The following is a 21,041-nucleotide window of genomic DNA, read 5'->3' on the forward strand; positions in this document are numbered from 1 at the left end:
ACTGGAGTCACAGAGTTGCTGCTTCTTATTAGTTTCCTGTTTATTGACAGCAAACTAGTTAAATAGTAAACATTTTGAAGTTGGCAGTCATTTGATGGCTTCTTCTCTACTAAATTCTCTGTTCATTTGTGTCATCTGAGCTTTAATAAAAAATGTGCTTTGGGCCAATTTGAGTTGTAATTTGTGTGTGTGTGTGTACGCGCTGTTGCATGTACTGTGGAGGGACTTGGCACAGGCTGTCCGACAGCGGCACAAAGCCTCTGAGCCCAATACGACATGGCACACACAGCTGTAGGGAAGGTTCCCAGGTGTGTGTGTGTGTGTGTGTGTGTTGCTTGTGCATCAGCACCAGAGCAGTGCTTGTTGTACAACAGAGGACTGGACACTGGGTTGCTTCTGAATGAGCGACCCACACCCACTAAAGACACTCCACACTCACTCTTATCGGAGATGAAATTGTATCTTTTCATACTGGGGTTGTGTGTGAACAATTGATCACGAGTGCTTCTTAGCGTGTAACGTAATACTTACACAATACCCAATTTCTGTGCAATCAATCAAATGGAATCCCACGTTGAAGCGGGTCTCTGCTTCCCTTCCCAGCTACCGGCGGATGACGCGCTCCAACAGCGTGACCACGGCGGTGCAGGCCGACCTCGACGACCCCGCGGACGCCTCGCGCCCGCCCCCGCGCCACTGTGCCACCATGCCGCGCCAGCTCTCCCGCGGCGACGCCTCCTCCTCCTCCACCGTCAGCATCCAGGGCTCGGGGAACCACTACCACGCCTGTGCCGCCGACGACTTCGGGGAGGCGGGGTTCGACCCTTCAATCCTGCCCCCGCCGGACCCGTGGATGGACAGCGTGGCGGAGCCGGAGGAGGAGGAGGCCGGGGCCCCGGGGGCCGCGGGCCGGTCGGTGTGCCCCCGCGACGGCCGCTGGTTCCTCAAGCTGCTGCGGGCCGAGACGGAGCGGATGGAGGGCTGGTGTCGGCAGATGGAGCAGGACGAGGTGGAGAACGAGCTGCCCGACGAGAGTGAGTCCGCGAGGCCCGACGTCCGATCGATACTCCTCCCCCGGTTTGGATGGCGCCCGATGTTCGGGACGTTGGAGCACAATGGCGCCCTGATCCTGACAGGCCATACGTACACAGCCACACAGCCGTCTTCCTTTAGACCCGCTGTATAATGAGCTCTCACACAAACGCAGTCCGGGGGGTTTCTCTCCCCACTTCTTCAGGCAACTGTTATTTGATCTTGAAGTAACACAAACGTCCGCATACACGTGCTTTAGGCATATATATATATATATATGCAATTACCTGCACTTACCGGACTGAGAGAACCAGCCTCAGGCGGCGTGTTTACATCTGACCACACTGCACAGCTGATCTCACGTCTCGCTGAAGATGTCGTTGTTTACGCCGCTCCGCTCCTGTGCTGTTATGGTTCCAGGCAAGACAGTCTCTCACAGAGCACGCTGCCTGTCTCAAGGTCATGTTTTCCCCAGATCCCACGCTACCGTCGACACACACACACACACACACACACACACACACACACACACACGCGCACGCTGAAGGAGTAAAAAAAGATTTTGTCTCTGTATTGCAGATTCATTACTCCGCCTCTCAGTTTCTGCTCCTTTTCTCCCTCCCGTACACTAATGTATGCCCTGACAGTTTCTCTCCGCCGGGATGTGTAAGTCAATAGGACGCACATCGGTGTCAGGTTATGCAGTACAGTCTTGTTTATCTCCTATCAGTCAGCTTAAACGGGCACTGTGAGCTGAATTTACTATAATTTTACATTCTTGCTGTAGTATTTGCTTGTTTTTCTTGATTTGTTTTTGATGCAGCATATATAAAGGGGTAATTATATAGCATTGCTATTTCTTCATTTGTTTAGATTTTAAATTCCAGTGCATTTCAGTAATTATTTCCCTCCCTAAATGCTTTATGTGTCTAAGAGGCACAGATAATGGGGTTCTAGCGTATCCTTTTCTGTTGAATCACAAATGCACCCACCCTGCTGGTGCTGCAACATGCCTGCAGTATGCGGTACTGTGAGTAATTGCATTGGGGGTGTGTGTGTGTGTGTTCGTGTCTGTGTGTGTCCTCGCATCCATGCATGTGTGTCTGTGTCTCCTCCAGTCCTGGGGAAGATCCGCAGTGCAGTGGGGAGTGCCCAGCTGCTGATGTCCCAGAAGTTCCAGCAGTTCCGGGAGCTGTGTGAAGAGAATCTGGTATGTGTCACCTCAGCCTCTGCATGCTTCCCCAGCCCTGCCCCCACCACGCTGACATCATCCTGCACAAATCATCCCGAGAGGACGCACCGGAGCTCATTTACTATGCAGCTAGTGTAGACCCTCGCTGTCTTTCACACACAAAGAAACTGGCTGTGTGCACGCTACAGTTTGTTATCCCTCGAAGTATCTGTAATGAACCATTGTAACAATAACATGAATACAATTCATTGGGCTTTATGTTGTTTATTTAAACACATTCAAAATGTCAAGCCAATTGCCTCTCTTGTGCCTTTTGTGCTTATACATGCATTTTTGTCTTTATTCAAGAACCCAAATGCCCACCCACGGCCCGTCTCCCAGGACCTGGCCGGTTTCTGGGACATGCTCCAGCTGTCCATCGAGAACATCAGCCTAAAGTTCGATGAGCTTCACCAACTCAAAGCCAACAACTGGAAACCTCTGACTCCTCCGGAGATTCAGGTGCAGACACACGATGCCAAAAACGAATCCATCTAATCTCAATTTAGTTTTTTTTTTTTTTTTTTTTTTTGGAAATGCCCACTAACCTGCATGTTATCTGCTGCCATTGCTGTATACTTTGCATTGTACGCCGTGACTATTCACACGCTTTGTTGTAGCATGCAGATGTGCGTTGCCTGCCTGACGTCACCACCTGTATTTGTGTTTGTTGTCGACAGTGAGCTGCTTTTGAGAAGCCACACTACCTGCCATGCACCGCTGGGGCCTGTCCGTCTCCAATGGTCACTTTTACCTCAGACGACGGGCCACCGCCGCTCTCTCTCTTACACTCCCCCCACCCCTCACCTCCGACCCCCACAAATGGCTGCTACTGTGAAACCATTGCCTCACTCAAAGTCGCATGCACGTACTGCCAACAAAAGCTACACTGCTCTTTTCCTAACCCTCACGCAAGTCGGCTGCGGCTGCGGCTGCGTCGCTCCTTACTGTGTTTAACCTGCAGCTTTTTGGCCACGAGGACTTCAAATGCTCTGTCGTTTAAGACGTTGTCCTCCCTGTCCAGGAGAGGAGGATGCCTCCCCCCGTGCCAAAGAAGCCCCCGAAGGGCCGCCACCCTCCGCTGGCTAGGGACCGCTCGCTGGAGAGCTCTGAGCGCCAGCGCCTAGAGGCCCGCAAGCGCCTGCTCGCTGCCAAGCGCGCCGCCTCGGTTCGGCAGAGCTCTGCCACCGAGAGCGCAGACAGTATCGAGATCTATATCCCCGAGGCCCAGACCAGACTATGAGCGACGCGGATGCATGTACCCGCACACGTGCCCGACGACACACTGTTCCGTACACACTGAAGCGCTGAATGGTAAGGCCAGGGCGCTAACATGAGCGTATCACATTGTTTTGCCGACTCCCCCCCGGTACCACCGTGGGATTGGGCACAATGGAAGAAGAACAAGAAATGTACATTTACAGCATTTATTTATTCATTTATTTATCTATTGACCCCACTCCTCCTTCATTTCCTTCTCCCAGCTTTGATGTAGCAGTCCCCTCCTCACTTACAAAGACGTATCTTATCCCTTTTCTAAGTGGCCTAATGTTACAAAGTAAGCCAGCTAGCACAGCAGTGATGCTTCACATTATGTTTAAAGTGCAGAAAATCCTAGGTATGAAGGGAAGGAGCATGCATGTTCACGTGGAGTGTGTGCGTGTGTGTATGTTGAGACATGCGAACACATAAGACTTATGTAATTGATCAAACGTATCAAATGAAAGGGTGAGACCCGATTAACTCTTATTTCACATGTATTATTTATGCTTGTTTAGTTTTGATATGATCAGAGTTTTGATATATTTAATGAGGCCAAATTTTCTTAAAGAAAAATAATGGCTAAAAGACCAGACAGGAAAACGATGGTGTGTGTGTTAGAGGCACAAGTCGCGCGCTGTCTGAATATGTGTCTTTCCAGCAGTCGGAGGTCGATCCCAGTAAGAAAGGTCAGATTTTGCTCCTCCAGGTGAGGCAACGTGGCCATCGAGCCAGAAGTAGGACCTGCTCTCCGCGCAAAGACTGCAATTCACTGTCTGAAATGCCACAAAGTTAATCTGTGTGTGAGTGAGAGAAAGTGTGTGTGTGTGTGTGTGCGCGCGCGCGTTTGCAATTCAGATGTTCATTTCAAAAGTGCTTCCTATTTTTCTAGGTCAAATGGGTCCTAGTTGTTAAGGTAGCAGTATCAACCAACTGTAAACAAACCACCCATCTTGTCTCATTCTAAAGTGAGCCAACCGTGTTTGTACAAAGCCCATTGTACCACAGTATAATCACATGACACGCATGCGGACACCAGGGAACTGATGCTTTTGTCTCTTTTTTTTTTTTTTTAAACAGGTTTAATCTGTTCCCATGTTGCATTGAAACTCTCCGGTGTTACAAAATACTGACTTTTGGTACAATACTGGTCGTTGTACTGTGTTTTTATGTCCTTTTTAGAGAAGAGAGGTTTATTGACAGTATTGAGACAAAAGGACTGAAAACTGGGACTGTTTCCTCCTCACTGTGTGTGCACTATCGCTGCCTCCAAATGAAGCAAACATTTAACGGTCATACAAAAAAGACCCAATTTATAATATTTTGTATCCATCTTTAATTTATTAATTAGTGAGAACAATGACTCTTTATGGACATTGTGTGATTATAATTATGCACTTACAACAAGGCCCTTATACTGTGTTTTTTATTTTATTTATTTATGTTGATTGACAGGCACCGTTTTTGTCTTTTCTGTTTCAGTGATCAGCCTTAATTTCTAATATGATAGTCGAGCACAACAGCAGTCTCAGGGGAAAAGAAGTGTGTGTGTGTGTTTGTGTGTGTGTGTCAGAGAGTATGACTGACTTCATGTGACCTATGGCTTTGTCTCTCACTGTAAATAAAACCCCAGTCACCAGGATGGGCCGTGGTGGTAAACAGGGGATTCGTACGTTTGCTCCTATTGGACATCTCCGCCCTCAATACTTCGATGTAACAAGGTGTTTCTGTCAGCTGCTTGAATGTGGAGACAATCCTGAACCAGTTTACCATCAAATACTTGTTCTAATAACAGAATATCGGGACAGCGTGTGTGTAGTTTGATTATTTGTATTGATCTGACAACGTTTTGTGCCATTGGACAACCATAGCTATGGATATATTCCAGCTATTTGTGCCAGTTAAACGTAGTATTTCCTTTTCCGTTGGTCAATAGGAAGTTCAAAGAGGAGGCATAAAAGTAATAATAGTTCAGACTTGTTGCCATTTCATGTAGATGACGGTTATTTCAGTATTTTTTGCTTTGGAACTTGTATTTGAATTGAAACGTGTGTCAAATGATCGACTACTTATTTATGTTCATGATATTAACATATCAATATAATGCTCCTGGTATAGCAGGGATATAGAAACCAGAATGTTGAATTATGGTTCATTGCTAAACTCTAAAGTCACATGCAAATTCTGCAGCTTGTGACGTAGTTATATTCAGAGAAAAAAAAAACATTCACTTCATTTGTACATAGATGAATGTTTCCCTAATGTAAAATGTAAACACATACACCCAATCAAATAACCTATTAAGCAAGTATACATTTTGTAATTTAATGTTATCACACTGTGGATGTTATGGCACGTGTATGAGCTCTTATCAGCATTAAAAAAAAAAAGATATCATTGCCATCATTTTGTCGTGTTCATTTCGTTTGCCGTCTCTACATGTGTTTTCAATTTGAAATATAATTAAGCAGATTACAAGGCCAGCATGGTGTGTTTTTAGGGCAACCCCCTTCCGCAAGGGGCGGGCCCCATAATTAGACAGCACTTTTGGCCTTGGCTTAGCTCTGACGCTCCTGTGCACGAAGCTCCTGGTAATTTGTCATTCATGCATCAGTCACGCTGATGGGAGGCACGCTGACCTCGGTTTGCCAGAGTTCAGGAGAGCGGGGGGGGGGGGGGGGGGCGCGCAAGAGGGGTTTTTTTCGGAAATGGGTGTCGTCTTTGTGTAAAACCTGGCCCAGGGTCAGCCTACCCCCCCCCCCCCCCCCCCCCTTCGGATGGCCCACCATGGTGGGCTGCAACTGGCCACTGTGGGCCTGGTTAGTGATTACAGGTTGAGGAAACCAACCTCCACAACGAGAGCCGTCACTTCAGATGGGCAACATCATGACGGAAAGCGGAAAACTCGAGAGGCTTTCTGAAAATTGGATGACATTTGTTGAAACGCTTCCGCTACTGGCCTATAAAATGGGTTATAATATTACTGATATTTTCTCTAAGATCCAACCACACATCAATAGTTTTCTGATAAGTAAAGATTCTGATTGTTCCTGGGGTCTTAAAAACAGAAAAAGATGTCATGTCTTTCATGAGTGGTAAGAACAACAAATCCTATTGAGGCCAATCGAGAAGCTTTAGCAACACCAGGAGGGAACAGCTGTCCCCTTATAGCCTGCTCCCGCTGTAAGCTGACTTACATGGACTCTATTGAGATGCAGGCGCACATAAAGCCCCTTTGGCAAGGAACTGTTGACGTCTGCCATTTGCGCGTGTTAATTTATGCAGGATTATGCTAATTGGCGAGGGCTGTTGTAAACCCTCTCGCGCACACAGGAATGTGTCTGAAAGCCTAACGGCAGCCTGTGGAAAGACGTGAACACTTTACTATTTCTGCTCCTTTTATTTACAGAGCGTACTGACTTTAATACGTCCTCCGTAGCCCTAAGGGAGGGATCTGTAATCTCCACAAAGTTCAGCAGGATTGACAACGACACAGTCTGTATGAATGTGCGTGATCCAAGTGATGGGAGGGGGGAAGAGGGGGGAAGAGGGGGACACACACACACCAAATGATCAGATCCGAGATGTAGAAAAACAAAACTTTATTTTAATCCCATGTGACCCCTATTCGCCACAAACATTGCACAGTATGAAGAGAAATCACATCATTGGGCATCGCGTCACATTAACTATACACATGGTCCTATTATACATGAAAATGCTTTTTTGGTGATTTCAAAATGACTGTCTTAGTCAGGTTGTAAAACAGCAAATGCAGAAAAGACATCTGTAGTGTTTAATTTTTCAGTCCACTGGCCGTCGTTGTTTTTTCCGCTGAGTGATGGGTCGAAGGCTCAGACTAAGAACCCGCTACATTGGTCATATGAAAGATCCCTTGGTGGGGAAAAAAAACAAAACAAAAAGTAAAAAAAACAAAAAAGCATAGGGGTTTTTTCCTTTTAAAATAGCTAAAAGTAAATTACAAAACCAAGACTACACTTATACATACTCATGAAAACACTTACATGAAAACATTTACTACAGTAGTGAATAAGTTTGTCATAGATGCTGAGAGCAAAGTATGTTTAAGACACTGAGATGACCTTCCTCTGCCTTTAGTGTGCAAAACAAACGTGGCAGACTAATCATGAGCTGATCTGTGGATCTGCGAAAGAGTAAACGTGCGTGGTCTGTGAGGGGGAGCTGACTCCAGCTCTCTGAAACGAGACGCGGTACGACGGAAAGACACAAGACAGGCAGCATTTCTCAAATAACATTTTTGGTCCCTGTGTGCAAATAAGATACACATGTGGATACATACGCATGTATGTGAAACGGATAGACAACTTACAGCCAAGGCACCTCGATACAGTCTTTGTTTTCAATAAAAAAAATGTCCTCATCAATTTGATTGGTATACCAAAAATAGAAATGTTCAGGCTTTCCTGTGGATTTGTTCAGACGAGCCACTGAACCCCCCCCCTCTCCCCTCCCCCGAGGAGTCCCGCCGCCGAGACACAAAGTCAGTCTCTGATCCCTCTTCGACTTCTTCCTTAGGAGACCAGCTGTTTGGCCCGCAGCTCCATCTCTGCGGCCTGCTTGAGGGCCACGTCCACCAGGAGCTGGAAGCCGCTGAAGTCTTGCGTGAGGTCCGGAGGGGTTGGGGGAGGGGTGTTGAAGAGCCCGCTGCGGGGGCTCAGGTTGCCCTCCACGCCGCCGAGGGTGGTTGTGGCGGTGGCGGTGTGGAGCGGCTTGCCGCCCCGCCCTTCCTCCTGGCACCTGAGCAGCGCCTGCACCTGCAGCTGCCCCTGCGACCGCTCGGCGGCCCTGTCGCAGTTCACTCCGGGCGCGCAGGGGCGGGAGGCTGTCGGGGCCCCCTGCATCGCCGCGGCAGTGACAGTGGTGTGACAGATGACGGAGGGGCGGGTGGGCACGGGCCCCAGGGAGGCGGGCGAGGTCGGCGAGGGGGACTCGGCCTTCCTCGGCACAGCGGGCTCGAAGCTGGACGGGTGGAGGGCGCGCCGGTCGTAGCTCTCCTCGGCGCCGCCGGCGGGGCTGCCGGGCTTCGGGGACTGGGAGCTGTCGGAGAAGCTGTCCCCCGCTTTGCTGCCCTTGCGGGATATGGTGAACTGGTTGGGGTCCTTGCCGTCCTTTCGCAGCATCTCCGGGAGAAGTCGCCGCCGGGCGTTGATGAACCAGTTGCACACCTGGAGAGGACGACAACAGACGTGCACCGCGGTGAGAAAACAGCAACTCCTCACTTCTGCTCAACTTAGGAGAAGATCTTATCAAAGTTGATTTGTTTTGTAGAAAAATCAGAATTAGCATTTTCAGGACAGCCAAAAATAAAACACCAAAGATTACAATAACATGCCAAACATTAACCTTCAGCATAAATAAAAGGTTTGGAATTCTTAATCCTGTGTTCAAAGTCTCCAATAAAGGGTAATCTGCTTTGTCAGGGCAGCAATCAGGGCCGTCTCTCTCTCTCCAGGCTAGTTGTAACTGGCTCGGAGAGGCTTTGCCGTTCAAGCCATGTAAATGACTCCGCATTGTTCCCAGACAGCTGGGATGGAAAGGGGCTGGAGGGAGGGAAATTCCTGTCCGAGCGCCTCAGCCTGAGCCAACGGCACACACGGGGGTGGGGGGGGGGGGGGGGGTGAGTTTACTCACGTTGCAACATCACGCTGGTTTGGATGACCTTCGATTCCCCGTAGATGTGTCATGTTTTGTTTGTCATCTAGACAGGAAATGATTCTACTCATAGCTGACACTCGCTTCCTCCCCACTTTCGCACTGATCTGTTTGCGCTCCGAGGGCTCGGCGGCGGGAGCGGGGTTGGGGGGGGGGGGGAAGAGTTTAGATAAGCGCATCACCTCGGGCCCCGTACCTGTAGCGTGGAGAGCTGCGTCTGCTTGGACAAGAGGGCTTTCTCCTGCTCGGACGGGTAAGCGTTGTAGCGGTGCTCGTACAGCCAGTCCCTCAGGATCTGGACCGACTCCTTGGGCAGGTTCCCCCGCCGCTTCCTCTTGCCGTTGCTCCCCGAGCCGGACGACAGGTCCAGGGGGGCGTCCACGCTGTCCTCGTCGTCCGTCGTCTCGCTCCCCGACAGCATCACCATCATCATACCTGCGCAAAGCGGCGAGACGAGCGAGCGCGTGAGCGAGCCAGACACAACAAGGCGCATCGTGGCGAGCCAAACACGGGCTGTCTGCGAGGCAGCTGATGTGTCAGAAAGCAAGCTGTCAAGTTCAGCCATGTGATTCATATAGGGAGCGAGGGAGGGTGCGAGGAGGCGGGGGGAGGGAGGGAGCGGGCGAGCAAGGAAGGGAGGGACGTCACAAAGGCTGGTCTGATGCTGTGTCAGTTTAAAAAAAAAAAAAAAAACTGCATTTGACAAACACAGACCAGGTCTTTTTTCTTTTTCCTAAAACGACCGGGGGCGTGCTCGGTTAAAGTTGACCACAAGAAACAATCGCGGCATAATGGGAGATTTTGTTTGGAAGAAAGGCAGCAGTGTTTTTGTAAAGATAACAGAGTGGCTTCATGACTGAATTTGGCACACAGTCATTCATGATCAAACAGGAAGTGGGCCTCTGATTTGCATCGGATGGGAGGATAAGAATACAGCTGCTCATTGACTGCTGAAACATTATTTAATTGACGAATCACCTCGAACGTCACGAGTGGAAAGAAGTGCTCGTGCTCCTGCTATTTACACGCAGGCAACCAGCGGCGTGCTACGCGCCAGACTCCATTGAGAAAAGCCCAGAAATAAAGAGTCGGAGGGCGCTTAAATCCAGCACCCCGAGCTCTCTGCTGGGAGGCGAAGCGGTGCGAGAAAAAAAAAAAAAAGCAGCAAGAAAGTTCCCGAGCGGCCCACAGGATGAGGTAATTACGTAGGCTGGAAGGGAAGGGGGGAGGGGAGACCTGTTGCAAATCAGCGTCTCCAGACTAAACAAAAGAATCCGGGGCTGCGTGCTTCTTTGTGTGCGATTCAAAAAAAAAGTTTCTCCACGCAAAAAAAGAAAAAGAAAAGACGGGGAGTTCACCATAAACTCGTCACCCTCCGTAATGTCACAGTTTAACATACTGGGTACGAGAGACGTTTGTCTTTTTTTTAAAAAAAGGCACAACGGCGACACGTTTTGTAGGTTGAAGTAACTTGTAAGGGCTTTTCTATTGTGTGTGTGTGTGTGTGTGCGCGAGGGCGCGCGCGCGTTGCACCACGAGGTCCGCGAATGCGACAGCAACTTCCCACAATGAGGTCAGGATGATTATCAGCCTCCGTTCGGATTTAAATACTATTTCAAACGGTGCGAACCGTGATTCCGTTCGTCGTGGAAGGAGTAAATTTAAAAAAAAAAAGTAAAACCCCGCATAATTCTCGGACGTAACGTTAGTTCAAATGTAACAGTCAAGACTCCTCAACTCACAACAATAGACTCAACTTTGACATGTAACCGTCCCTTTTACCGCGAACTTTGACACAAATGTAGCGCGTGCGGCTCCAATTAGCTCATAAATCAAACCGAAAGCGAGCCGCTCGTACTTACGGTTTTTAAGTTTTGACGTTTTCTTTGGGGTGGTTGTTGTTGGAGGGGAGGGGGGGGGGGGTGGGTGTCCCGAAGTTAGCCTAATTACACCGTGACGGAGAAAACAACACACATGGCGAAACAGTCGTGTGTTATTGTGTCAAAAACGTGTGCTAAAGAAAAGAAAAAAAAAACACACACACGTTGGACAAACCTAGCTTTATCGACTTGTGATATCCCGCCAGCACATGGCAGCACCAAAAAAATCCCCCTGTCATGTCTGGGAAGGAAACAATAGACTGCACGGTTTGATTTGAGGGAAATCGCTCTGTACGCTGCCTCTGGGTACATAAACTCGTTTTGACTTCTTTTTTTTTTTTTTACCTCGAAAGCATTCCACCTACCCTTTTTCGTCTTCATTTTCCCCCGCGGATGCCCACTTTTCCCTCGTCAAGCGCAGAAGAAAACGCTCTTTGTGTCAGCGCGGTGTGTCTCCTCTTTTCTCCAGATGTCCCCAGCGTGTATCCGAATATCCGAAAATCCTTATTCATCAAAACTCGCTTCTTCCCCTTTCTCAAAAAAAAAAAAAAAAAAAACACGTTATTTTTTTCCTCCTGGTCGTCCTTGTTTGGAGACGGAACGAGGGGGGGGGGGGCGGTGATGGGTTACCTGAGATCTCTGCGCGTCCCTTCGGCTCAAAGCCCCTTTTCTCATTGAGTGCGTGTTTGATCCTGAAGCTGGGTGACAGCTATCTTTGACAGCTGCGTGACTCAACGCACGGAGATCCTCCCACCGCGCAGGGGAAAAGCTCTGACATCAGCATGGCTTGTTCCACTGACATGGATATAGTGTAGCTAAGCCGTTATTGCTGCAGACCCCCCTCCTCCTCCTCCTCCTCCTCCTCCTCCCCCTCCTCCTCCTTCACAGAGCCGGACGAAACGCCGTGTTTATTAAATTATGAACCACAGAAGGGTTTAGGCGCGCAGTCGGAATGACGACAACAATAACAACAACAACAACAGAGGCGGCAGCAGCAGCCTGCCGGAGAGCACTGCGGACCTCGTGGTGACAACGCGCACAAATAACGAGCACGATGGAGTATCGCATACATTTATTGACAAAGCCGATGCTGGTTTTGTTTAGTTTTGTGTATGCAGTGGTCTGTGGTTCATCTGCTCCTCCGTGTTGACATTTGTGGGTTTACGTTTTCCTTTTTCCTCTGATGTAACTTATTGCGCCGCGCTCCCTTTGTATGCGCAAGCGTGATTATCTCGATCGATATCGCGCATAACAACACGTGACCCATATTATCTTTGGCGAATGTCGCGTCGCCTGCAATGTCGTCACCGTAGTAGCTCACTCGGTTGTGTTCCCGTGGCAGACAGGATTTTTTTTTTTGTTCTTTTTTTTTTGGTTGCTTCTCATTTTTGTTCATTTCCTTTTCACATGATTTAAAGGGCCGACGCTCAGATTTCTCGCGGGAATGAGACGTGTAAAAACAGTGCAGGCACTGACGGGCCGTCCTTGTGCCAGCTGCACGTCTGTGCACCAGTTCGGGGTTACTAAAGACAACACTGCGGAGAGGGAAACCACCGTGGCGCTCATTTGTATGCCGCGCACGACCACGTGGCCTCTTTGCGTGCGTTTGTTCCACCGTCACTCCGCTCTGAGTGAGATCCTGGGCTTCCCTCTGGTGGTCGTTCTGCTGCAGTGCGCCTCAACCTGACGTTTGGTGAGAAGTGCAGCTGGTTTGGAACAACAACAACAACAAAAAATGCGTTCTTTTGTTTGATCAATTAAAAATTAATCTTTGTTAATTTGTGCAATTATCATTACCAAAACGCCCTTATGTGTCATTGTGTTTGACAAAGTCGATCAGATTTCTCGTGCCGACCCACCTTCGGCAGTCCAACTTAATCATGCATATTTGTTTGACATTCTGAATTATATGGTGCGTCTGTAAATAACTCCGCTGAGGTCATTTCTATATCCGGCACAAAGCACATTGGGATTCGGTTTCAACCGGACAAGCTGAAACAGTCCGTATGTAAAATTAGAGACATGAGCAGGTGAGGCCTTCTCCCCCCCCACACACACACACATTAAGTCACTTCTATTATACAATACTATGCGTCACACCCTTCAATTGAAGCAGTTATTATTATAACAAGTATTACAATCCCAAATGTAATATTGCAAAGGCCAAAGCTCAAAAGCATAGTCCTTAGCCCTTGATGAAGTGCAATCTTTTTCATATAAATAAACCTAGATGGGCCATTTTTCACCTTGACTTTGTTGGTGCCGTGTCATTTCATTTGAGTCACGCTACTTTCTCTCTTTGGGTGTAACTTTTCAAAGGGTAAGTATTATTTTTCAAGTCAAAAGTAATTGCCAACTCTAACATGGTATCGACATTCCCACTATCACACATAGCTCATACACATCAAATCCTTAACATTTATCTACTGGTCAACACTGACACACTGCTTCAGTTAGAAGCTGTAAGTGGAGAGCTGCGTCAAGCTGCATACCAACACGATGAACCAGCAGACCGGGCCGACGTGCCTTCAGAATAACGTCATCACCAACTAATTCTTGTACCAGTCGTCATGTAGACTTGTTAATTCTTTGACAATGGTTAGTACCTGCACGGTACCAGAGTGGGATTGGGGAATACAAATGAATTCGTAAACATGAGATGTAAGATCTTCTGAACAATTCAATGAGCGTGTCAAGTTTGCACAACTTTCTCAAAACTCCAAGTGCCGATAAAAAGTATATTCAAACCTGTGTATTGGGTTTTGTCGGTTTCAACCTGTTAGCCAATTTTGCTTCTAATCCAATTTGTTGCACCAGTGTTGATGTGCTCTATATGAATGTAGAATAATTTAAGGGACTGAGCCCAAACATGTCTTTTGTGTTTGTCTACATTCTCCCAAATGATATCATTTAAAAAAAATGTTTTTATCTCTGGAGGTGTTTTTGTGTTGATCAATGGGTTATTAAAACATACAAAAACCTTCAAAAGCAACTTTTACCGTCATTATGAATAAAAAGAAAAGATGAGTTCTTTTAATAAAAATAAAAAAATCGCTAATTCGCTATTAGTCGACGAAACATTTTATTTTGAAAGCATTTGAAGAGGAAAACGCATCGGTTTCTTTCTGTTCGACTTCACATTGTTAAAGCGCAGTGTGTTACATTTTTGAAGTCTAAAATTAGGGAGGCACCCCGACAGCAAGTGACGCGAGCCTTCCAAAGTGGACCGTCTGCTCGTCTCCGTGTGTCGCTGGTATCCGGAATCACGACCATGGAAACGATCCCTACAACTTGGCTGTTTGTTGACGACACGCGTGTATTTTTAGCCCTTGTTGTCATCTTTTCGTAACAGCGCGCCTGCGACGTTCAGTATAAAGGGTCTCCTTCAAAATGCAGCTGTACAACAGCGCGCTGACACACTACCCGAGGTCGTGTCGCAAAGTTACGATCACTTTATTGACCGGGTCGGAGCGCTTGAACGGGACGACACCGACCTCCTCTGACGCTCGCGAACCGGCGTTTGCACCACCGGGCGCAGCTTCCGACGGGAATCCGGTGCGGGAAACTTCTTCTTCTTCTTCTTCTCCTTCTTCCGCAAACATGCCTGCCTTTTCGTGTTACAAAGCTTCGAGGCCTGTTTACTTCACATCAACTGCTGAGATATTAATCCGCAGAGCTGATGGAGTGGAGAGCAATGTGCCTGTCCATATCGCCAGGGAGTCCAACACCAAAGCCCTCTCTCCTGATGTGGTCGTGGGCTTGATAGATCGTCTCAGAAATGGCACGGATGAGCTCTTTCCTGACTGTCCTCAACTGGGCGGCAACTCCAGTTTCAACCCAAACAACGCATGCGGACGCAGAGCAGAAGGAAGCAAGAGGGCGGTTGGAAACTCAAGCGAGCATCGCAGGGTTCCAGTGGGCGATGCCCCCCTGAGACGCAATGGATGTGACTTACTGCGCAAAGGGGAGGCCGCTCCCTCCAGAGCGGATCCCCGCCAACACTCAATAAAGGAAGCTCCTGGGGATCCGAGCGGCGGCAAAGCTGCCTCAGCGTCGGATGAGAGACGGGCCTTTGAGCTCAGCGTTCTGCAGGAATCTCCCCCGCAGAGATGCGAAGTGCGAGAGGACGTCAACGGCAAAGTCACCCGGTACCTGGCGGAAGTCGAGAAGCAAAACAAGTACCTCCAGGAGAGGCTCAAGTACAGGTACCACATCATTCCAGACGGCAACTGCCTGTACAGAGCCGTGTGCAAGGCCACGTACGGGGACCAGGCCCGGCACGGCGAGCTGAGGGAGCAGACGGTGCACCACATCGCCGACCACCTGGAGGAGTTCAACGCCATCATCGAGGGGGACGCGGGGGAGTTCCTGATCAACGCGGCGCAGGACGGCGCCTGGGCGGGTTACCCCGAGCTCCTCGCCATGAGCCAGATGCTGAGCGTCCACATCCACCTGACGACGGGCGGGAGCTCCGAGAGCCCCACCGTCTCCACCATGGCGCACTACCTCGGGGAGGAGGACGCCTCCAAAGGGGCCGTGTGGCTGAGCTGGCTGAGCAACGGCCACTACGACGTGCTTCTGGACGAGTGTCTCCCCAACCCCGAGTACGAGGACTGGTGCAGCCGCTCGCAGATGCAGAGGAAGCGGGACGAGGAACTGGCCAAGTCGATGGCTGCCTCCTTGTCCAGAATGTACATTGAGCAAAACGGGTCTGCGTGACGTGAATGAATGAATTTAAAGGACGCACACTGGCCCAGTGGAGTGCAGAGGCTCCGCTTCTGCTCGGTGTCTACACGATTGCAAAATTATTATTTATTATATATATTTTATAAGATTTATATCTTCAGAGACATGAAGTGCAGTGCACATACTTTGTTTTTTTTGTACATGCCGCCGGTGCCAAATTAGTGGCAGTGGTTTCTGGAAGTGTTGGAAAGTGTGTGAGCCAGTTTGTTGTGGTTACGTTGACATGGTTGGATTTACGTCTTGCTGATAAGTTGTAATGAGGAAGTGCTTTGGAGTATTTATTTGCCTTTGTATTGGCAAACCTGTGTTTTTTTTTTATATTAGCGCTTCATGAAACATTGCCAATTACAGAAATGAACTTTGATTTGTTGTTTGTCATACAGCTATTGTTAAATATCTGTAATGCTGCTCTCTTTCGCACAAAAGTTCTATCAGACAAATCCAGTTTGATTAGTGTCTGTGAAAACAACTCAAAGCTTCTTTTTCTGTTATTCCAGTTCTCTTCAGTCTTTTGACAAAATATTTCTAAATAAAATTGTGAAGAAACTTGATTTTACAGTGGTTTCATGTTTAATTTGCATGCTTATTACTTCATTATTTCTCTCCTGCATAAATCACCGCGCTATTCAGTATAAAACGCTAATGTCAGCCGCGCTGTCTTGGTTGCAGAATTTGATGTTCCTTTAATGGGACCCATCTATTACATTGCAGCCATCTATTACATTGCAGCCAAGTGACGTGTGGAGTACTCGTCCGTCACCGCCTGCTGTCCTGAAGTAAAGAGTGATGTTTGGAGTTCATTACATGCAGTGACTCTGATTCAGATCCAGGATGTATTAAGCGACTGTGGTCGGGTCAATCCTATATGGGACCAGTGCGGTGTCTCTGTGTAGCTCCAAAGTACAATGTCATTGTAATTTGTGCACTTATTTTGGGAGGGTTCCGCCATACTGCATATTTATAATAGATTAATGGATTTTGTGCAAGATGAAGGCAGCAGAAACCAGCTGTGAACAAGTTCATACAACGACCGAGAAACGTTATGCTTCGTTAGAGGACTGGTTTCTGGTGGATTGAACTTCAATGATCTCTTTCTCAGCACTGTTTTAGGTTTCCTGGGGGAGCTGGAGTCTGTCCGCCTGCTGGTTGATGCTCTGCAGGTATTGGATCGGGCCTCTTTGTAATATTGTTGTGTTTTCCTCTTTAGCATTTTGTTTTAGCCTTTTGCTAAATGATTCAACATCATGTTAGAAAAAAAGATCCCATCTTTTGTAAAGTTGAAAATGACTTTTTTCCCACCACTACGGTATTTGTTAGTTAGAAAATTAGCTCGAAAAAATTGAATAGGATTGGGAGAGTGAAAAGAAAACCTCTTCGGAAAACATGATTGAATGGATACTAAAGAATAAAACCTTCATAAGAAAGCACACAAATGCTATGACCTGTAGGCCTATAATTTAGTACAATAGCCACTAGGTGGCGTTGTGACCCGATAGAAACATTTAGATAAACCAATATGAAAGGAATTTGTGTCCGTTCTTAAAATGATTGGGGACGTGGTATTTTTGGACCTATGGCCGTGACTTAACAAAGCTTTTTTGAAAAGTAAATAAAATGGTAAAAAAGCTTAATGTGTGATCAGTTAAAGAAGGGAATTATAGATTTGAAGCGTTTGCCCAATCAATTAAATACAGAAAACTGTGGCATCTGATCCCACAAGATATCTTATTTCCATCAGTATTCAACTTCCTCCTTCAGCTCGGTGGCGGGTTTGTAATGGATATTTCCCCACGAAAGCGATGACGTAACCCTGCAGTCATGTGGACATTAAGTTTTGAATGTCTTTTTAATGCAGGCTGCAGTGTGTTCCGCACCGGGTCCGGAGCGGGTCGGGCCGGTGAGAGGTGGACCGAGCGAGCCGCTTCACCGCAGTACTGGCACGCGGTCAGCGCGCGCGCACACCCCGCTGCCGGGACCCCCCTCCCCTCCCCTCCCCTCCCAGACTCCAGTAGAAGTACGCTGTGCACCGGGGGGGTGTGGGACGCGGTTCACGCCTTCGACGCAGTTCTCGTGCTCGGAAGTTACCGGACACAACTGAACAACTGAACCCGAGAGAGCGGAGGACGCGGTCGTTGGTCGCGCGGCTCTGACCCGGGAGCTGCGGCCGAGGACGATGTCGGGACACCGGGTGCAGTTCGCGGACCTTCCTCCGAGTGAGCACAAAGGAAGTCCCAAATGTCACAGTAAGTAACTATTGATCACCGCTGACCTTTATTTCACCTTTACGGCTATTCTGGGAAAGTTGTAAACGCTTATTTTTAGGGGTTCCCTCTTTAGGCGTCAATTATTTCACAGTAGCTTCACATTTAGCCCTAGTACAGGATCTATTATTTCTATTTTCATTTTAGACCTCATGTAAGTGTAATTATTCACCACACGTGGGCTGTCTTGAAGGAAACCGTTGTGTTCAATAGATGTTTTACATGCCAAATGTTTCATTAAATTCCATCGGAGGGTATTTATAAAAGATTAGCTTTGAAATTAGATTTCCTCCAATTTTCAGGAAAAAAGTTATTTTGCTCTCATGTCTTTGGAGAAATGTAATCACTGTTTGAGATGAACAACATGTATGTTGCTGGTAATTTTATGCTCCCTATGCGTGACTGGTTTGTGGCGGTTGTGGGATGACCCCTCACCTGCATCTTCACATCTTCATCAGTGGTCTGATCCCATTCAGTCCCCTTATCTGAGTGGGCAGTTGCCCTTTCACGTGCTGCTGCTAACTTTGAAATCCTCCTCAGAGTGTAACACCCCCCCTCATGCTCTTTTCTCAGTAAGGTGGCGCTCACCTTGAGGTGCATTTAGTGACGACTTGGCCGGCCCCTACAGGCCCGAGGGTATAACGTGTATAACAGTCGCTCATATAACACATTCAGGGCTTTTTTTGTGCCTCTTTCATTCCACGAGATGTGGGTCTTTTCAAAGACGTCGTTGCATGTGAGGCGCGACGCACTCGGGCCGTGCCCGCCTCTGCTGCATTTGCGCGCACCACAGCACGAGACACACCGAGAAGCTGAGCTCATCTCCATGGCGACGGCTTGAGTGACAGGACACGTGAACGCGGGCGCGATGGCAAAGTTGCCAGTTTGCTGCAAAGCCCCGCGGAGAGAGGAGCACATCCAGCGCTCCACGGCGCCACAAGATTAGTACGTTACATGAGTGTATGATGGAAGATGTTTTATCAGTCAGTCTGTCTGTGTGTGTGTGTGTGTGCGCGCCAATGTCAGCCACTGACACGCGCATGTGAGCAGCAGGGTGAAAAGTGCTGATGGCGTGTGCAGGTCAGGTTGTGCTTCAGCAGCAAACAACACCTTTCTCACTCCGCCGTGACGTCCAGATGCGGCTGACAGTCGGGGCCCGAGTTTCAGCCTCTTCTCGCTCCCCCTCGGATGCAAACGACCCGAAATCCTTCAAGGACTAAATGATACATATCAGACGCGTGAGGCACAAAGGACACACAGACCGTTCTCACTGCTCGGTTTAATACCTCCTGCGTATGTGAGCAGCTTGCAGTTCTGACGAAGCTCTGCTGATGGTTGTGTTTTATTTACTTTAATGTGTTTTTTTTGCGCAGACGGGGCGTTGTTGTGTCTCCCGTCTCTCACACACGCGTGCGTGAGAGTGCTGCCACAGCTTTGTCTCAGGGTTATTGATAACGTTGGCATTTGGCACTCTGGTGGTACACGGCGGCTGTTTGTGTGCTCAGGGCCAACTCGGTGTGGCGCTACATGGAAGTTCTAACACATCTGTGAAAGGGGGATCCTTCCCATAACGGTGTACTCGTTGTAGACTTGTTCAATGAGTCTTTCACTGGGCTGCTCTTACATCCCAGACAGCTGCGCTCTGGGGTTTATCATCTCAGGTTCCCAGCGATATATATATATGAAGACTACGTCAACAGTTTCTGGTTGGAGAAGGATACGCAGCCTTGAATGGACGGCAGAATGCTGAGATCGTCTCTGTATCACTTCTCACAGGAGACATTTTTTTCTATACACAGTTCTCTCACTGCAACCGTGAGCTTTTTTTATTGACCTTGGGTGACCTCTCCGTCGCCGTGGATACGGCGTGCCACGGTTGGGTCGGCTGTCTGTCCCACTGAAGACGCTGAATCTCCCGGGAATAAGGCGGTTGAGGTGACCCTTCTGGAAAACAGTCGGGCCCCTGAGAGACTAAACCGCTGTTTCGCTGCGGATTAAAAGCCCGTCCCTGAAGGGCTCTTCGGTTCCCGCCAAGTGTGAAACACAAAGATTTAGGGGACCGCTGTGGCCTTGTCTGCAACAAAAGTAGTACGCTGCTGCTGTTGTATTAGCTCCACGCTGATAAAAGGCACAACCTTCAGTTTTATTCCGCTTTGTTTTTTGTTACTAAAATACTGAACATACTTTAAGACGGGAGACTTTTTGTCACAAAAAGCCCGTCTTCTCTGCGTTGGGTGGCCATTTTGATATTTGTTAGTGTTATTTTCACTCTAATTCGCATCTTTTACACACTAAAGAGAGCAGTGTGGATTTATTACTATACTGTCATTTTTTTTTCCTACTGAAAAAGGTAATTCCAGACTAAAAGGCTTGAAGAGCCCATTGAGCTTTTGGAGCATCTTTTGAAAAGATATTACTGCGTATTTAATCTCCAACACTCTCACATTTAATCCATTTTCTGCTGACCTTTTCATATCTTCACAGGCACTTAAAAAAAGAAAAAGAAACAATGCATTCTAATTTTTTTTACTCCTGGCATTTTGTTCCATCATCAAGCGTTAGTGGGAAGGGAGAACCAACGCGAAGGTCGTTCTCGTGAAAGGAAGTCAAAGGGAGATTTATAAAGACCAAAAAAACAACACCACAGAGATTTACAATAATCGAGTAACCTACTGCAGGGTCGATGGTGTCTTCTCCTGGTTGAGGCATCATCTCTGTGCGTCATGAAACCTTTGAGCCTAATGAATGATCCGCGCTCTCCTGGCTCCTCTCGTCTGTTCAGCGGCGGGATGCCCGTGCCACGTGGGAAGGAACCAGATGTTTTCCTCTTTTATTTATTTAAATCATTTTTGCTAATTCATTCCCTCTCCATGAGCCCCCCTCCCCGAGGAGGACTGGATGAACTATCTGTAGTTTTCTCCAAACTGCAGCGGAACT

The 21,041-nt window shown here is 48.0% G+C and overlaps 4 protein-coding genes across 10 annotated transcripts in view; 3 read left to right on the top strand and 1 right to left on the bottom strand.

Moving 5' to 3' along the window:
• The window catches only part of dlgap1b (discs, large (Drosophila) homolog-associated protein 1b), a 66,667-nt gene extending 60,752 nt beyond the window's left edge, over positions 1–5,915 (top strand). For 2 of the 3 annotated variants that reach the window (XM_037455613.2, XM_037455614.2), the window contains exons 9-12: positions 604–1,034; positions 2,151–2,242; positions 2,573–2,725; positions 3,288–5,915. In XM_037455613.2, the coding sequence (XP_037311510.2) occupies positions 604–1,034; positions 2,151–2,242; positions 2,573–2,725; positions 3,288–3,506 (895 nt within the window). In that variant the 3' untranslated portion in view covers positions 3,507–5,915. The other variant, XM_037455615.2, reaches the window with a different exon arrangement.
• A 1,193-nt stretch (positions 5,916–7,108) lies between these two features.
• On the bottom strand, positions 7,109–11,948 carry tgif1 (TGFB-induced factor homeobox 1). 4 transcript variants are annotated; one of them, XM_037456461.2, is made up of 4 exons: positions 11,728–11,948; positions 11,463–11,627; positions 9,414–9,652; positions 7,109–8,730 (listed from the first exon to the last, which is right to left on the bottom strand). In XM_037456461.2, the coding sequence occupies exons 2-4, from the start codon at positions 11,476–11,478 to the stop codon at positions 8,077–8,079; spliced, it is 909 nt and encodes a 302-aa protein (XP_037312358.2). In that variant the 5' UTR covers positions 11,479–11,627; positions 11,728–11,948; the 3' UTR covers positions 7,109–8,076. The 4 variants fall into 4 exon arrangements, with proteins under 4 accessions (XP_037312358.2, XP_037312357.2, XP_037312356.2 ...); XM_037456460.2 differs by having other exon boundaries at positions 11,463–11,631; XM_037456459.2 differs by lacking the exons at positions 11,463–11,627; positions 11,728–11,948 and adding an exon at positions 11,273–11,456.
• On the top strand, positions 10,319–16,394 carry LOC119198884 (OTU domain-containing protein 1). Of its 2 annotated transcripts, XM_037456457.2 has the most exons (2): positions 10,319–10,414; positions 14,772–16,394. In XM_037456457.2, the coding sequence occupies exons 1-2, from the start codon at positions 10,410–10,412 to the stop codon at positions 15,814–15,816; spliced, it is 1,050 nt and encodes a 349-aa protein (XP_037312354.2). In that variant the 5' UTR covers positions 10,319–10,409; the 3' UTR covers positions 15,817–16,394. The 2 variants fall into 2 exon arrangements, with proteins under 2 accessions (XP_037312354.2, XP_037312353.2); XM_037456456.2 differs by lacking the exon at positions 10,319–10,414 and having other exon boundaries at positions 14,224–16,394.
• Positions 16,395–17,879: 1,485 nt separating this feature from the next.
• Positions 17,880–21,041, top strand: part of si:ch211-285f17.1 (sickle tail protein homolog) — an 80,161-nt gene continuing 76,999 nt past the window's right edge. The window contains exon 1 of the mRNA XM_037455415.2: positions 17,880–18,086. Coding sequence (XP_037311312.2) covers positions 18,017–18,086 — 70 coding nt within the window. The 5' untranslated portion in view covers positions 17,880–18,016. The remainder of the gene's footprint in view (positions 18,087–21,041) is intronic.

Source organism: Pungitius pungitius, chromosome 19 (genome assembly GCF_949316345.1).
Source record: "Pungitius pungitius chromosome 19, fPunPun2.1, whole genome shotgun sequence".
Classification (NCBI taxonomy): domain Eukaryota; kingdom Metazoa; phylum Chordata; class Actinopteri; order Perciformes; family Gasterosteidae; genus Pungitius; species Pungitius pungitius.

What these genes read in the sequence shown, in the direction of transcription:
- tgif1 (XM_037456459.2), bottom strand. Translation starts at nt 11,336, where the DNA reads ATGACAGGGGGATTTTTTTGGTGCTGCCATGTGCTGGCGGGATATCAC. An exon ending in TCACAAGTCGATAAAGCTAG is followed by an intron (nt 9,653 to 11,272) that starts GTTTGTCCAACG and finishes CGCTTTGCGCAG; the next exon opens with GTATGATGATGGTGATGCTG. An exon ending in CGCAGCTCTCCACGCTACAG is followed by an intron (nt 8,731 to 9,413) that starts GTACGGGGCCCG and finishes CGTCCTCTCCAG; the next exon opens with GTGTGCAACTGGTTCATCAA.
- LOC119198884 (XM_037456456.2), top strand. Translation starts at nt 14,488, where the DNA reads ATGCAGCTGTACAACAGCGCGCTGACACACTACCCGAGGTCGTGTCGC.